This window comes from Ochlerotatus camptorhynchus, unplaced genomic scaffold (assembly GCF_037179485.1).
Source record: "Ochlerotatus camptorhynchus isolate MF236.1 unplaced genomic scaffold, CSIRO-AGI_Acam_v1.1 ptg000222l, whole genome shotgun sequence".
NCBI classification, from domain to species: Eukaryota; Metazoa; Arthropoda; class Insecta; order Diptera; family Culicidae; genus Ochlerotatus; species Ochlerotatus camptorhynchus.
In genome coordinates this window covers 4,173,864-4,192,260 of record NW_027040712.1, presented here as the reverse complement: position 1 = coordinate 4,192,260, position 18,397 = coordinate 4,173,864, and the positions used below count along the sequence as shown (strand labels likewise).

The following is an 18,397-nucleotide window of genomic DNA, read 5'->3' as shown; positions in this document are numbered from 1 at the left end:
TTCGTTAGCCGTTTGTCTCTGCAGGGAAGCAGATCCATTCACTCTTTGTTGGTTGGTATCTACCGTGCACCCTAAGTCCAACGTAAACATCACACTTCCTGTTGTGAACAACATGGAGAAATCGTTTTCATCCACACATTCACGGCAAAGGGAATCACTGATTTTCGAATCACGAGATGATCCTCGAAGGAGAGTTCTTGAACCAAATATATCGACTGAATCCACTGTCGGTGTTCAGTTTCGATTCGATGAAGCAAGAAGGCTTCGCTGTCAAGTTTAAGCTGTTGATCCTCCCGCATTTCAAGTGCTCGTCGTCTAACACGACCATCTCGCCTATTTGTGCTATAAATAAAAGTAGATGACACTGAACTTACCTTTAGTACTCGCTTGACCAGGGAAGAAACCACAGGACTAGACAACGATAGATCTTGAAATAGTGAAACCCTATTCTAAACTGATAAGACTGTCTGCAGATAACCAAATCCGAAGAATGTCATTTTACCACATTTTTCGTGCGCGGCTTGTACAAGTTCAATGGCTGTTAATCTTAGTGATTAGTGTCAACCTAACAGCATTAAGTGTCGCAAGCCGATGGACCAGTTTAAGTCGAACGTTTCAGAATGAATCTAGTCCGATCAACTTGGAAGCATTTCCGGGCGAGCTGTGCATGAGAAGCTGTGAGGATACCCTACCACGCGTGTGCTACTTCAATTGGGTGCTCGAGCACTACCACTCGATGGGACCGTAAGTACCACCTAAGTGGTAGCATACTGTACTGTATTTGCAGTTTAGGTATTTATGACCAATTGAGGAGGTAGGTGGTGATAGTGCAATGCAATTTTAAGCGTTCAATGGGATTCAACATCTGTCACTTATTTTACTGGATGTGGTTCAATGGTGTATGAAGTGAATTAAGTTGAAGTTTTAGTCTTGATGTAGAGTGATGAAGCGCACTTATATTTAATGGCATTACAAATCATCGATTTTTGCATCGATAAAATTCAAAAATTACAACCAGAAGTTCGATTTTAATGTGAGTGAGCCTAATGAAGCAACGCACTGCATTTGAGTCCCTTGGGCTGTAACAAAAACATGGGATAAATGTAAACAAACCCCAGGTCAAACTGTGCGCAACGGTCCACTAAATAAATATGTGTAATATCTTGTGTTTGTAAATATGTAGCGCAAATATGCAGTAATGCGTTACTAGTGCATGCGTTACTACGCATGATTTACCGCTGGTCTGGGTGGGTTCTGTTCTTCTGTTAAGGCACCGTTCTATTTATCTTTATGCAATGTTTATTATACTGCGAAATGGAGCAAAAACAGTTCATGTGAACCATTCACATGTTATTATATTTTACACGTATGTTTTTCAACCGATGTATGTCAGAAATATTCGTTACGTTATAAACTGGGCTGTGGAGTCGGAGTCGGAAATCAACCGAGTTGGATTTCTATATTTTTATGATTTTCTGTTTGCCCCTCGATGTAATTGGATGATTTTATCTGACCTTTTTCAACGCTAGATGGTGCGTGAAGCAATATTTTTCGGGTCACCATTGCAATGTTTGGAAAAGGCATGAATTGTTAGTACAGTGCCTTCCCGTTTCTGGCAACACGACTTCATCAACTAATTCTTTCTTAGAATTTGTGCTAGCGCTTGCTGGGAAATTTTTCATGAAATTCCAAGTAGATAGGATCCTTGAAGAGGGGTCTATTGATATCATAAATGGAATTAAGCGTTGGATGGATTTTCTAGAAAGACAAAAATCATATATTTCCAAAATATGACCACTTCCCCGGGGCACAGTGGGGCAGCGAAGCCATTCGCGTGGCCAAACCTCTAGCGCCGTTGGTTTGCTTTCTACAGCAATACAATGTTGTACAAAGTTGCTCAATATTAAAAGCGCCATCTTTTGAAAGTTTCATATTAGTTCATGTTACGCCACATAGGTGGCGCTCGAGTCTATCTTTTGAATGGAGCATCCTAGCTGAATGGTTTTTCGGGCAAAGTTGTGTAATTTGTGTTGAGAAATGTTGTCGAAGACTGTGACTCACATTAAGCGAGATATCGGGCAATTAGGAAAACTAACCTCTAAAATTGCGTTTTTCCTTTTTTTCACCTTTACACGTCAAATGTTTGATTTTTATATTCTGCTTATTATTAAAATGGTTTGACTCATCCAATAAATACCCATTATTTTATATATCATGCTTTATTATAAAATTATTAACATAAATGTCTCAAAAAAGTGATGCATGAAATTGGCAGCCCATTTTTTACAGTGATTAGTGTAGACCTTGTTGGGTAAAATAAAGACCACAGTGCAACAGGCAACTGCAAGCATTTTCATATAACATCATTTGAATATTGCATAAGGTAAATTCATTAAAATTTGATGAAATTTTTCTTTGTGTGTAAAACATGATACGATGTTATTGATCTGAATAGATTACACACAATCAGAAACACAAGCACAGAAGCACGCAGATTTTTCACTAAAGCAGCCCAAACAATTGCAATAACTGGTATTAATGAAGAATTAATCGAACGATGCGATACAATTCTTCGTACGTTGTCTTCCGGATTTTCGATCAACATAACAGCATTTCGAAATTTTGCTGAAGAAACTGCTCGTCTTTAAATATGTTAGCCTTTATAAATGGTAGCCAATGCCAGCCTCTGTCCATAAGGTTTTAATCCACGGATTGCAAGCAATCCAAAATACATTGCTTTCAATTGGTATGTTAAGCGAGTAGGCTCAGGAAGCCAGAAATAAAGACTTCAGAAAATTTCGGGAACGATAAAGTCACAAAACAAGTCGAAAGGACACTATAGAGGACGTTTTCCATAATATGCTGCTTTCATCAGGTCCATTTCTATCCACAATGAGATCCATTCCAACAAGAAAGGATGGACATTTTAAACCAGCAGTTTTAAGTCTCCTAGAGTCACCAGTACCATCTACATTGCTGTCGGATGAAGAAGATAGAAGGTAAATAGGTATAAAAGATTAAGTAACGAACATAATTTTCATTTCATTTTCAGTGTTCATTTTCGTGCTCCTTTCAAACTCCAGCCCTGCTTGCATTATTTAGCTACAATAATCGATTTAAAAATGAATAGTGCAGTTTACAGTCCACAACTTAGATCAATAACATCTAAACATGTTTTACACACAAAGCAAAATTTCAACAAATTTTAAAGAATTTACCATATGCAGTATTCAAATGATGTTACATGAAAATGCCTGCAGTTGCCTGTTGATTTGGGGTCGTTATTTTATCCAACAAGAATTGGGGCTAGTAGTTTCTGCTAAATTTTGAGTAATTGACATTTTTATGCATCAATTTTTTGAGACATTTATGTTAATAACTTTATAATCAAGCATGATATATAAAATAATGGCTATTTATTGGATGAGTCAAACCATTTTGATAATTAGCAGAGTATAAAACTTATACATTTGACGTATATAGGTGAAAAAAGGAAAAACCGCAATTTTAGAGGTTAGTTTTCTTAATTGCCCGATATCTCGTTTAATGTGCGTCATAGAGTTTCAATGTCTTCCACAACATTTCTCAACACTTGAAATTACACAACTTTGGCGGAAAAAAACCATTCGGCTAGGATGCTCCGTTCAAAAGATAGACTCGAATGCCACCTATGTGGCTTAAAAATGAACTAATATGAAACTTTCAAAAGATGGCGCTTCTAATATTGAGCAACTTTGTAGAGCATTGTATCGCTGTAGAAAGCAAACCAACAGCGCTAGAGGTTTTGGCCACGCGTAAGGCTTCGCTGCCCCACTGTGCGGGGCCACCGGAACATGTCCGGGCGTGACCAATGTTGTCCACAATTGAACTTATTTTTGAATTCTCAAAAGCCTAAAAACGTCAGAAACTAGCCACAGTAGCACCCAGAACATGTCTAGGTGTGGCTAATGCAGTAGAGCAGCGTTTCTCAATATACAGGTCGTGTCCCACCTTTGGGTCGCAGGCTGCCCTCAGGTGGGCCGCAGAAATTCAAACAACTTGATCATAGTTTTTTTTTTAAATTGCATGCAGAATTTATCTGATTTTAAAGAAAGGTATTATGGAAAGGCCTTATAAAGCTCTGATGATGTGTTGAAAATGTAAGGAAGTGCGAATTAAACCACATTAAGTCTATAGAACATCAAGATCTTAACTGCAGGACATTTTGGAGAACATAGACGACTATTTTTTAATTCTCATTTAATTTGAGGTGTCATATTACGGGGCTTGACCAAGTACTTTACATTTTACGGCTGATGTGTCCAATTTGGTTCAATGGTTACCAAGAAACACGAGTGACTTTTTTTTCGGTACACACAGTCTTTGACAAAAACGTCGAAGGACCAAATGTGTAAGGAAAAAATCGATTGAAATTTAAAGGAGAAAAAAGTCAAAATGGACAAAAGGTTCAATGAACACAAGGTCAAAATGGACAAAAAGATCAATCGACAAAACGTCAAATGGAACGTTCAATAGATTGTATCTGGCAACAAACCGCGCATGTTATAAAAGTGGAATCAACTCCAAGACCGATCAACTAACTTTCGAGGATTTTCAGATGAAATATTCATTATCTTTTATCTGACAAATAACTGTTCATGTTATAAACGAGTCAACTACAAGAGTGAAAAATTTCTTTCGAGCATATCAGTTAGATTACTCAAAGCCTTAGTTTGATTACCTTGCTTTGCTCAGCATATTACCTATCCGGTCTTATAATATTTTGATTTTTAGATCCACTAAAAGTGATTCGACCTTTTAATCGTTTGGACCTGTAGTCCATTTCCACATTTTTACCTTTTTGATCTTTTTACCTTTTTGGCATTTTCGACCTTTTAACAATTCAACCTTTTGTTCATTGGACCTTTTGTCACTTTAAATTTCATTCGACGAATTCTCCATTGACATCAACTCTGGGTATCAATGTTGCAAAATATATTGTAATGATGCATTAAAAGAACACGAAAATGTACTGTCTGAACCTCATAAGAAGAACCAAATCTAACATGATTGCAGTCCATTAAATAATATTTTTTGTTTGTTTTTCTTTTTTAGGTTTTAAGTAGGACATGAAACACATAATCGAAAAACTTTTTTATCAAAATATATTTTCTATGGATTTGGAAGGACACTTATTTTCGATAAACTTGGATACTCTTGTAATTGCTAGATAATAGGTTTATGTCTTCGGCAAAGTTGTTCAACTATGAAATTCATTAAACTTTGTTGAAAACACAGGTTTTCCAATAGTCATTTCGGTCATTTTGATTATATTTTTATTAAGTTGTGCTACTTTGGTTAGTTTTTTTTTAATGTTATCAAAGATTAGGGTGTAGATATAGAATGCACCTTTGTTTACAAACAAATGATGTTAAGCTGTCAAAGACTCGCGCTTATTCCTGCTTACACTACACCAGTGCTACACCACAAAAACGAAAACGACATTAATCTGGTGAAGCCGTAATGTAAGCAAATGAACTTAACCTGCCTACTGTGATTCTGTACACTCTTAGCTTGATTAAGTGAAATTTTGAATAATTTTACTCCAAAACTGCCTTAATGGCAGCGTTTTTAATGTGTCCGGATTTTTCCGTGTTCAACCTTTAGCAGTGTGCCTGGTTTGGCAGCCCACAATTTTGTGTCTAGTTCGAGTGACTTTTAATTTGAGCGAATACTTTTTAAACGAAGTATTTGAATAATCAATTTTTGACAACACAGAGTGAAACCAAATATACCATATTGGAGCGGATATTTTACGGAGCGTTGCACAAAATTATGCAACCTGCAGTTTATGCTTCCTACCCTGTATGAATGAAATCTCGAATGAATGCATTTGCTCGTCAATTTGGCTTAATTTGTAGCTCGCCCACGCATGCTAACACTACCATCATTACCTGATAGTGGTGTTAGTATGCGTGGGTGAGCTACCAGTTACGCCGACCGACGATCAAATGCATTCTTTACAAAAGCAGATACGTCCATTTAAAAAGTAATCGAGAAGTCCCTTTTATGAAGTCTTTCACCAAATTCATTTGTTATTAAAAACTTGACAGTCGATCAGCGGCTTTATAATTTTTTAAAAATATTTGCTTTTTGGCATTGATGTAAATATAAACAATTAATCTCAAAAGATTTTACTTATGTTTTATTTGTATTGCAAAAGTCAAATAGTATCCAAATGCACATTTCATACGCAACCATAATGAAATTGTTATGATTATGTTGCCTAACGACGTGTTTCGACGTGTTTTGTAACCGCGTTTGACTTCGATTGGAACTTTTGGCTTCAGTCTTCGCGCTTCTCTTATTAAACATCGTCTCTGCTTCATTCCTTCTACTGCTGTCAGTTCCGAGTCTACATGCAGAGTCACTAGGTTGGAAGAATTTACACTCGTTGATCAATAGGGTTTTTGATCTAATTTCCGTCCTACTAAGCACAACCCGCGCTTTACCTCTTTTTTCTGAACGAGTTTAAACAAAAAATAGAATATTTCTGTCAAAAATGACTTGCAAATTTATTCACCTTTCCATACGTACCGTTGGATTTGATAAAGAGTCACAAATTGTTGAGATATTGTCTAAAATCTAACACTGTTTCTTGATTCTAAATTCGTTCTACGAGTTTCGATTCCGTCCTAACGCATTGAAACGCCATTAGATTTTCTTCGTCCTACGGATAAACGTAGAAAAAGGGGATTCGCTAGGAGCGCTTCTTTTGTTTTGAGAACAATGAGCGTAAATATTCATACAATGCGCTCTAACAGGATTTATGTTGTAGCTAATGAACTAACGCATCGGAACAAACCTATTATTGATTTGTGAACGGTGAAATCATTGATATTATTGATCTTTTCTGATCGATAGAACGGAAATGGGCGATTACGACGAAGTAGCGCTCTACCCTATGTTTGTAGGTGAGGATGGCTATTTTGTTTCTGAGGTGGTCGCGCGAGTGAATGAATTTTCTAATGCTTGCGAGAGAGGCGACTCTATTTACTATGCAGGAAAAATTATGTTTTCCTGTGGATAGCTACGCGCACGCTGAGTAAATTGAGAAGAAGATTGATGACTATTCTGAAGATTTCCTACGAAAAGATGCTGCGCGATGGAATGGAAGAAGATTTCTCGTAGATTTAATCGCTAGTGTTAGATTTTTCGAGTATCTAGAATTGAGATTTAGGTTTGTAACCCACCCCCCCCCCCCCCCTCCCCTCGGGCTACCATTCAAATTTCTGCAAAAATTCGACCATTTTGACTTGCCTTGTTTTAAAAAATTACATGTGCGATATTTTTTTAACAAATCAGCACGAAAACATCTCTTTTAATCGAAATGACGTCTGAGACAAAGATGTATGAAAATAAATAACGTTTCCGAACGAAATAATAAAAAAATGTATCGTGCACACGAGTTCCAAAAATTGTTCGTCAGTGGAATGCATTATATCACAAAACCGAATATTGTTATTATAGGGTTAACAACACCATTTCTGGCCTATTAAGCCCAACCCGCACTTAGTCTTTATTAATCTAACGCAGTTTAGCACCAAACGGAATGTTATTATTACTGATGGCTTTCAAATTTATTTACCTTTCCGTACGTACCGTAAGATTTGATAAAGATATACCAATCGTTGAGATATTGTTAAAAGTCTAACATTGCTTCTTGACGCCAAACTAGGCCTAACGCATTGAAACGCCAATGAATTCACTTCGGCCTATCGGATGAAGATAAAACATGATTCGGTCGGAGCGCTTCTTTTGTTTATGGGAATAATGGATGCAAACCTTCATATAACGCGTTCTCATTGACTTCGTTCGGTAGCTTATTAACTAAAGTATCGTACCAAACGCATAATTGTCTTGTTAACTCTGAAATCATGGATTTATTTAAAGTTTGCTGCTCGATAGGCCCACCCTATCACAAAACCGAAGACCGCACTTATGTACTAGCGATCCACACAAAGTTTAGTTTTGAAACATTTGGATGTGCTTTCAGCAATTTTTGGTAGGCATTTATCATTCAACATAATTAAGATTCACAAAACTGTTTGTGGACACGCCAGATGCTATAGTTCTCCGGATAATTCGAATACCAAATTGTCCTCCGTTTTCCACCCAACTCGAGTTTACCAGAATTCCAAAATCAGTTCAAGATGTAAGGAAAGAAAATTGCAAGTTTCAATCAGCATTAAGTTCAAGAAATTATGATCATTCAATAAGACTTCGGTATCAGACAGTTCGGTTTGTTTAGGAATCCCTAGCCTGCTGCTGAAATGAATGGTCTTCTTCTTAAATCTGAATCATTGCCAGTACTTGTATTGCATACATTGTAGAGCAGCACTTCAACATTCATACTCTGGCCAAGCAACCTAACCAATCCAGTCGTAACCAATATTTGTAATGTACTTGAACGATTTGAAAACAAAAAAAAGCCTCTTTAACACACCGGAAGATCCGGATAGAGATGCTAATAGTTAAAACTGAAGTAGCATTATTTATCAACAAAAAATTAAGATCAACATCCACCTGAGTCTAACTCACGTTTTTCTCCCACAGTGCCTGCAAACGATGCGCGACCGGAACTCGCAGCGACTGCTACCATCACGCCTGTCTGACGGCGGACGGCATCGAGCGAGGTGTTATGTCCATCAACCGCCAGATACCGGGCCCAGCGATACAGGTCTGCAAAGATGATCTGATAGTGGTGGACATGACAAACGCCATGGGCGGAACGGCAACCACCATGCACTGGCATGGTCTCCATCAGAGAGAGACCCCCCACATGGACGGGGTTCCATTCATAACGCAATGTCCCATCGAGTTCATGAGTACATTCCGGTATGCTTTCTGGGCTACGGAACCGGGAACGCAGTTCTATCACTCTCACGCTGGTCATCACAAAGTTAACGGCCACTACGGCGCTATGATCGTTCGGCAGCCGGAAGCTAGCGATCCCAATGCGGATCTGTATGATTTCGATTTACCGGAACATTTGATTTTAGCATCCGACTGGATGCACGTGGATGGTGAAATGTTCATGCCGGGCCTTCCATCCGGTGGAGGGATTCTCCCGGTGAATCTGTTGATCAACGGCAGAGGGACGTTTACTAGAGAAAATGGAACCAGGACAAACGTTCCCCGGGAGGTGTACCGAGTGCGCAAGGGAGGCCGTTATCGGTTTCGATTCATCAATGCCGCCAGTCACGTATGCCCACTGGAGTTACAGATCGGCAACCATATACTTGAGATAATTGCCAGCGATTCATATAATCTACAGCCGATCAGTGTCAATACACTCGTGACGACGTCTGGCGAGCGGTACGACTTTGTCGTGAATGCAGATCAACCGAGTGGTAAGTACAGACGGTGTCTACCGCTTTTTGAGAGAAAAGAAAATCTATCACGATGAATGCTGACGTAAATAGGGGGTCGTCACAGCATCACGAGAAAGCTAGTCCTACATGCGGAACCAGGGCTGCGTTATCATTTAATCTTTCGTCATGGAAGCGCACACCAGCCACTGGAAGGCAAATGATTTAACTCGAGACAGTTCACTATCAGTCACATCCATCGTCTCCGATGCTCGTTGAGAGTACCGTCAAATGGGGTGACTTGGGACGCTGATCTCCATTGATGCATTGAAATCATAGGATTTGGTATTCTATATATTTTGGATGGAAGCTTCGCATTCACCATCTGTTGGTTCTATGCGTAATTACAGTTGATAAGATTTATCCTGAAATTTGAACTTGGATTAATCAAATAATCTGGTGCAATATTTAGTCAATACAAAATAGACAAGACAATATTCGAACAATTTATTTTCAACACTCCAATAAAATCGCAACATCACCCCATTTCACAGTACTGAAAAGCACTCCGACATCGTTGAATAAACGAAAGGCAAAACGTATGATGACTCTTTCCAGTGTCATTCAGTCAACTCTGAGTAGGTAAAAGATGAAATTTAATCCTTGTTATAAGCAGACGGCTGCTGCTGTGTCAAGTGAAGAAATCGTAAAAAGTCTTTACCCATCATATGGGGAAGCGTTTCAGATTTCAATTACAATGCACTCCCTTTAATCAACGCCATCATCCAGCTGGAAGAACATTGCAAAATAAAACACGATAACACACTACACTACGGGCTCAGTGTGTATTCCCTCGTGGAAGGACCAAGAATAGAGTACTTACTGAGGCTGCCAACTGTAAAATCTTATATCTTCCTGCGCCGGTGAATATCCTTTTATGTCGTCAGTCTCAAGTGTCATCAGCTCGAGAGAGAAAGAGCGGAAGTGTGTATAATGTTCTAGATACGTTCAACGTGCACCGCATTTGAGAATAAGCGGAACCCTATTGGACTACGATAAGATGGATGATAGTGTACACACTTACTGTGACTATGACGAGAACCTTCCTTCGGAGCAGCCTTCTGTCGTAGAATCCACAAAAAAAGAATCACAAAACAAGCTCTTCTCAGATTTCAAAAATGCTTTCCAAGCCGAAAACTAACACTACAAGTTGGTTCATGGTAGGTAGGTACTTGAATTCTACAGGCAGTGCGCGAAAGAGCGATAAGAGAAGAGGCCTCAATTTGTCGCCTTAACTTTTCTCCTTCAACGAAGAATGCGAAAAAAAAAAAAGAAGGACAATTTGGCCCGTCATCCGTCGTTCTTCAACCCCACTTGGTTCGAGGGATTCCCCGGCAATGCAAAATTTTCACTTTCCCGTCATCGCCAAAGGGGCTGCACGAAAGTTGTTTTTGGAGGTGTTGATGGGAATTTTAGGGCAGTTGAGTTGAGCAAACAAAAAATCTTCGAAGAAAGCTATCTGATGAGTTGTTGCATAATTGAGACATGCTAATAGAAGGTAGTCAGTGCTCAGCGATAGGTTAGAACACACAGTACCACCTTTTTTTTTAATTATTATTTACTGATTTTTATCTTAACCTGAATATTTGTAAATCATATCATTATAGATATTTGGCCAAGTTCCATCCATTAAATATTGCGTTGAAAATGTGTTTTAGACATTTTTTATCTCTTTTTATACAATGTTTCAATGTCTTTGAAACATTTGAAACAATGATTATGTCTGATTACTTATTCTCTGAAATCACAAATTATTGACGCATTTTTGATTCTGTGTAAATCGGGGCACTTGCGACAAACATCTGATACAAATTGTATGGTAAACAAACCCTCGTGCAGAGATTTTTCACTCTTTTGACCATAACTGCTGAAAAACAACAAGTATCATTTTCAAAATTGGACATTCTGACTTTTTGAGCGATTTTTCGCGTTTATAGGACTTTTTTGACGTTTCAAGATTCTTAGAGTTGCCGTTTTCAAGAATATTATAAGAGTTGTTAGAACATTTAGTGCGTTATCAAAAATTTTTCCAATCCATTTTAGTGTCTTAAATCCATTTTTGGTGTTTCAACAGATTTCGACGATTTAAAGATTGTGTTGAAAGTTTTCATAACGTTTCAGCGTTTTTAGTTTTAATACTACTGTGACGTTTTGAAACTACTCATTCGTTTCGATTATTCTTATGGTTCTGATCATTTTCAATAAAAGTTGATTTTTGACTTATTAGGCGTCTTGATTTTGTCGGTTTGACAATTTTGTCGATCAAACTTTTTGACCTTCCTTGAGGCTAATTCGACGTATAGATCGAAAGCGACTCGCTAGGTGGCATTAGAATGCAAGAAAAGCTTTATTAGTGATAACTGTATGGTAAGCTATTTAGTTCCGCTTTAAATTTTCTAATGGCATATTTGATTTCACTCCATAGTAATTAACTCACACACTTGATGACGCCTAATTTTGTATTTACTATATAAACCTTACAATTAGTTGAATAAATTCAGTCTTGTTCACTTTTGCTACTCTATAGGCCCGTGTAGGTTAGTAGGACAGTTCAAGGAAAAAGATATCTTCTAGCATAAGTTATCCATGGTTCAATTATAGTCGAGACCGAGTAAATATTGCCGTACAGCTAGTTAGAGTGTTTGCTACAGAACTTTTGCCTCGAGAGAATTTCCGCTTCGTTCTCGTCGATTAAACCCCGCCGGGACTCTAAATATGAAAACTACGTATCAACAGAAAGTTAAATCATATATGGGCAAGTAAATATAAATGGCAGTGTGAAAAGACGAACATCGAATAATAAACAGACACAAGTGTCGGCACACTTTTAAATAATTAATACAAAGTATAGAATACCTTCTTTATGACATTGAGCAGTTCTTTCGATAATAAAAGCTATTGAACGCTCCAGCTGTTATTATTCTATTATGGAGTTAATTCATAACATGATAAGTTCGTTGAGTCGTTAACTTGTTTAATCCTTCTTCATTTTTTTTGCTAATTGCTTTATAAGTACAGGCTCAACTGAATAAACTTTACAGAGCCAAGCTTTTTTATTATAAAGGACCATCCGTAAGAGATGTTACATATCTTAGACCTTCCCCCTCGTCTCTCGTAACGTATTTTGGTATACATGGTCGGTGACAACTTCTCACTCACTCCCTCCCCCTCCATGCCATGCCACGACCGATTTTCGTTTTTTTTTTAAATTTCACCCTCAATGTTGCTTTAAAAATACATGGTATGTTAGATTTAAACTTATGAGAACTGACCCCGACAAATATCCTGAAAATACTTTAACAAATTTATGGTGGTCCTGAAAAGTAATGTCGTTATGGTTGAGTAATACTAAGCTATTAGAGCGTTCAACACAAGCTGGCGAGCAGTAGTTTGTTTGGAACGAGGGTGACGCGCTTGGCATAGATGGCCCACAACGACTCACGAAGAGCTACTGAATCCGATCAGTAGCGGTGCGGTTTCTTCCTTCTTCTTCGCTCATGTGCGCTGTAGCTTGCTGCTTGCGGACAGCCTTTCGTTGTGTGCTGGAGAACAATGTTCAATGCCACGACCGGCCGGACACCACAACACACGGTGATTGATTGAGCACAGTTCGGCGAGACCGGATGGGATTCAATTTTAAAATCTATGTTAAGGAAAGCGCTTTTTGCAGGCAATCGGTGATAATTTTGATGACCATTGCAACTGTTGGACATTTGTGTAATTTTTAATAGTGACCTATTGAAAATTGAAAAGGGTTCATTTTAGCAGATTCGTAGAAAAATATCCAATCGATTGGTCTGGTTAGAAATAAAATCAATCCGCTATTGACAGAGTTATAACTGGTCAAAACCTAACCATTTTTAATAACGCGGTCGATTTTGGTATTTTTGAAGTTGCACCCTCAATATGTTGCTGAAAAACGTAATCCTAAGTAAAAATCCAGAATTTTTTAGTGTCCATGGTCTTGAATATTTCAAAACTATGATTTTTTCATAAGTTTTGTAAAAAAACATTTATTTATTTCAGAACTTTTTTTTAATTTTTACTCAAAATTACTAAAACCAATAAAACATGTATATTTATCCAAGAAAGATGTTTCGATTAGAAGTGATGTTTTCATGCTACAATTTCTTTAAACTTTTCAAAATAGTCATTTTGAAAAAAAAAAAAAAACTACAAGGGACAGCCCTATGGGGTTGTACGCAATGGTGACGTAGGACTACGTGGTCTTATATAATAAATCTTATTTGTTAATTGCAGCAGTATCTTTAGTATAACGCGATTGACATAGATGGACCACAGCGACTCACGAAGAGCTACTGATTCCGATCAATAGCTGTGCGGCTTCTTCTTCCTTTTATGGATGGTCATGTGGGCTGCAGCTCATTGCTTGCAGGCAGCCTTTCGTTGTGTACTGGAGAACAATGTTCAACGTCACTCTCCGACAGCACTGCTGCTGCTGCTGATGCCGACGACCGACACCACCACACACAGCGATTGGAACTGAATCCGATCAGCGGTTGAGGGTAGCCTTGATAGTTGCTAGTTGCTTGCGGGGAACCTTTCGTTGTGTACTGGAGAAGCCCACCAATCATCACGTGGTAATTGAATAAACACCGTTTGGTGAGACTGGAAGGAATTCAACTTTGAAATCTTTGTTAGGGAAATCGCTTTTCGCAGGTAATCGGTGATAATTTTAATTATCATAGCAACAGTTGAACATTCGTGCAATTTTCAGTGGTGACATTTAGAAAAATAATAGAATCTTAAATTTCCAGGTGCGTAGAAATAGTTCTGATCGATTGGTGATAAAATTGTTGAAATTGGTCCAGGGGTAGCTGAGTTATTAACGTTCAAAATCTTTCATAATTTTGTTACATGTTCCAATTTTGGTTTTCACAAACTGTACTCCCATATAGAAAACACAGACGTAGTCCTACGTCAAAAATTGCAAGATCCAAAATGGTCGAATAATAGCACAAATGCGAATAACAACCAAGCCTATAACAAACAATCACAGACAATTATGCAAAGTTTCATGCAAATCGGAGAAGGTCGAGTCAAAAATTAATTTCTTGGCTTGGCAAATTTCGCTGTTTGGCCTGTAACTGCTCAAATTACGAATTCTAGAATTGTTTATTCTCAGCTCATGCAAATAATTCCTCTCGTGTTTTGAAACTAGCATTTTTGGATGAAAAGAGTTTAAGAATTCGTTAAATGTTCAGTTTTTCAATACTTCGAGGCATCATGAAAATATGAAATTTGTAAAACTATCTGTTTATTAAAAAATACAACATCAGGGCAAACGATTCAAAATAGATGTAATTTCTAGACGAATGAACAGTACGCATTAATTCCCCGAAAAATACATCATAGAGAGTTAAGACCTCGCTTGAAAAGAATTGATCCGTTTCACTCCATGACTGAGAAAGCTGCGAACCTAACTTGAACACTGAACCAATCGCCCGAGATATTTAATGTTATTTATTTATTTTTTTCTGTTAGATTAAATTTCGAAGAAGAGGCTATCGAGTTGGGTATGCATAGTACAGATTTGCAGTCTTCGACAAAGTAGTTTAGTTTACAAAGAGCCAGCATTTGGAGGTTTCTGATTAGTTTGTATTCCTGCCACATAGGTGGTTCTCAAATATATATATTTTGAACGGAGCGTCCAACAAAAATGGTTTTTTCAGCAAAGTTGTGCATATTGGCATTCAAAAAAGTTCCTCAAGAAAGGCTTATAGTTTTAGCTATAATTGCGGTAAACGCGTTTTCTTAGAAGACCGATGTCTCCCTTTAATTGAGTCACAGGCCTTTGATATTTTCGACAACATTTCGAAGATAAACAGAACTATAAAATGCACAACTTTGCCCAAGAAACCATACTTCTAGGACCCTCCATTTATAATATAGATTCGAGCGCTACCTATGCGGCAGGATTACGAACTAATCAGAAACACAAATTGTTGGCCCTTGATGAACTGAGCAACTTTGTGAAAATTTGAAGAATACATACCAACGAGTCGTCTGCATTTTTTGTAACTCACACAGTCGCCCCTGTCGAGACAAACTTGGAATGCGTAGGCATTGTTTTCATTTTATTCTGTCGTTTCGCTTTTTCTCATGATCGTACTGCAGAAGTCTTCACTGTTTTCGTTGTGCTTTTCATCATCAGCAGCGAGTGTAACGTTTTGCTTGTGAGCAGTGACCGTTACTGGTGATTGTTGTTTGCCATGGCTCTACCTCTCACTGCGTGACAAAACGTTCTGTCAGCAATATTCGGTTGATGCGTAGACGAGTGTCACGTGAGAGTCATGATATTTTGCATCACTGCCAACGACGCTAGAGGTTTTGGCCACGCTACCGGGTTCACTGCAGAAGGCCTTAATAAAAAAAATCTGCGTTATTTATTATTTATAATGAAAACATCAGGAATGTACATTCAGTTTTTAAGTAATAAAATAACGTTGTTGCATTCTTTAAAACGTTTTTTCAGACGACTATTGGATTCGCGTACGAGCAATCGGACCCTGCAATGACAGACAACTTTACCAATTCGCCACGCTCTCGTACCAGTCCCTATCCGTTCCTGAAGAGGATATCGCCTTCCTCGACAAACAAACCCCGGACTTCCACGATTCCTTGTTTTCAACCGCAGTGGTAGGAACACATCCTCACATTGAAAAAGACAGATTTGGCTTATATCTCAACTGTTCAATTCCAGTATGCAAATCACCCAAATACCACTTGTGGAGTTTCGAAACCGGATGTCTGCGTCACAGACTTTGAGGCATACGAAACCGACGATGACATCATCAATGGCACTCCCTATGAGAGGTTCATTCTTGGTTTCGAAAACTATCCGATGAAATTTTCAACCGCTTTCGGCGTCAATAGTCATGAACATTTCATGAGTAAGATAGACCTCAAAAAGTTAATGTTTGGAAAAGACTAACTGATATTGCATTCAACAGACATTCAAGGCGACGTCGTCCTACAAGGAGCCATCAATAACATCAGCTTCACATATCCACCTTTTACGCTCCTAACGCAAACGGAACTCATCACCGACGATTTATTCTGCGACGAAGGCATGTGGCCAGATCGATGTCAATCCCGAGATCACTGTACCTGCATCCATCGGTTGAAAATCCCACTGAACGAACTAATCGAACTGTACATTCTCGATCTGACACCGGAGGTCAACGACCTGAATCACCCCTTCCACCTGCACGGCTATCAGATGTACGTGATGGAAATGGGTCAAAACCGCTCGACACCGATCACGGTGGAACGTGCACAGGAGATTGCCCGGGTTCAGTCGCTTAGACGAACACGGGTTACGACGATGCCACCGAAAAAGGACACCGTGTCGGTTCCAAGCAAGGGCTACACCCGAGTTCGCTTCCGGGCCGATAATCCCGGATTCTGGCTGATGCACTGCCACTTCGAATGGCATACGGCCGTCGGAATGGTGCTGGTTTTGCAGGTAGGCGAACCGGACAGTTTTGTCAAACCTCCACCGGGATTTCCGACTTGCAACAAGTACACACCGGATGTGGATGGATCGCTGTTCAACGTTTGAGTTGCAGCTGCAGATCAGCTAGGCGTACTGTTGTTATTTATTGGTTTTAGGATCTGAGAATAAATTCTAGTCATTTGTTGCTATTGTTTCAACAATTCTAGTGCAATGAAATTAAAGAAAAATCCCTAAAATTTAACGAAGTTCCGCGAATTGCTTCAAAATTTGATAATTTCTCTAAAGTTCGTTTAATTTCTAGAAAGTTTTATGAAGTTCTCAGAACTTCTACAACATTATCTGCGCTTCTATACGAAGTTCACTGAAGTTTTACGAAGCTCGGTGAGCTTCTATCAAATTTTCTGCATTTGAAGAATGTATCCAGAACTTCAACGCAGTACCCTGAACTTCTACGAAGTTTTCAAAAGTTCTACGAAGTTTCTTGGAGATCTCTGAAGTTTCTTGAAATTCTACAACCTTCCCTGAACTTTTGAAATCAGATGATGTTTTCTAGGCTTCCACAGATTGTCCATGATTTCTAAGAATTTCCAGAACTTTACTGTTAACTGTAAAGTAGCGGTGAAGGCATGTGAAGACATTTCGTCAATCTCGTTGAAGATTTTTTTCCTTAAAACATCTGGCATACCAGGGATGGCCAAAATCGTGAATCCAACCTGTGATTTTTGGATACTGTGAGGAGTGATCCATCTCTCGGGTGTAAGTATAATGATTAAAAATAAAATGATGAGAAACATTTAACTAACATTACTTGCTAGTGTATAATTTTACACATTCATGTTAATTTTTACATCAACAAATCACTGAAAATATTCAAACATGTTCCATGTGCATATTAGTTCGGAGCCGGATTTGGAACATTTTTCACTAACCTCGCAAGACCAGAATCTTTCTAATACAATTTCTAAGGTAATTCCTGACTTCCAACATCCTGATCGGTATCTTTCCGAAAAATCATCCTCCAAGGCAAATTCAATCCACACCTGTAAACTTTCGGGAGCAAAGGCTTAACAATTATAGAAACTCTAATAAAACAAAGTTCGGTGGCAATACCATGTCCGTTGTCTTGTTTTCGAAGAATCTAATCTACTGTTTCGTACAGCGGTCCCAACCTACCAAAAGCAAAGTTTACATTTTTGCACGTGAGCCATTTACTATCGCTACGGCGGCCGATGGAAAAAGCACACTCCCCATATGGAAACTGATGCTTCCAGTAATTGGATAGGGCACGGATGACGACGCGTTCTGTGTGAATAACAAAACAGCACTTTAAAGTCGTTGACGCGCGTGGGGCTATCAAACAGTCCGCGTAGTTCAACTGGGTCGGTTGTCAAAAATGTACAAATTTAAGCGCTTGATGGCCGCGGTTCTCTTTCTCACGGAAATCGCCACCGGTAGCCGACCAGTCAGGGTTTGCGATCGGAAACTCTCCAGACCCAATCACAACTGT

The 18,397-nt window shown here is 38.7% G+C and overlaps 1 protein-coding gene across 1 annotated transcript; it reads left to right on the top strand.

Annotated features, from left to right (window-relative positions):
- The first annotated feature begins 402 nt into the window (after nt 1–402).
- LOC135703863 (uncharacterized) lies at nt 403–17,047 on the top strand. The gene is made up of 5 exons (XM_065225214.1): nt 403–744; nt 8,596–9,392; nt 15,907–16,070; nt 16,135–16,324; nt 16,385–17,047. Exons 1-5 carry the CDS (start codon nt 491–493, stop codon nt 16,993–16,995), a joined length of 2,016 nt encoding a protein of 671 aa, XP_065081286.1. The 5' UTR covers nt 403–490; the 3' UTR covers nt 16,996–17,047.
- The last annotated feature ends 1,350 nt before the right edge of the window (nt 17,048–18,397 follow it).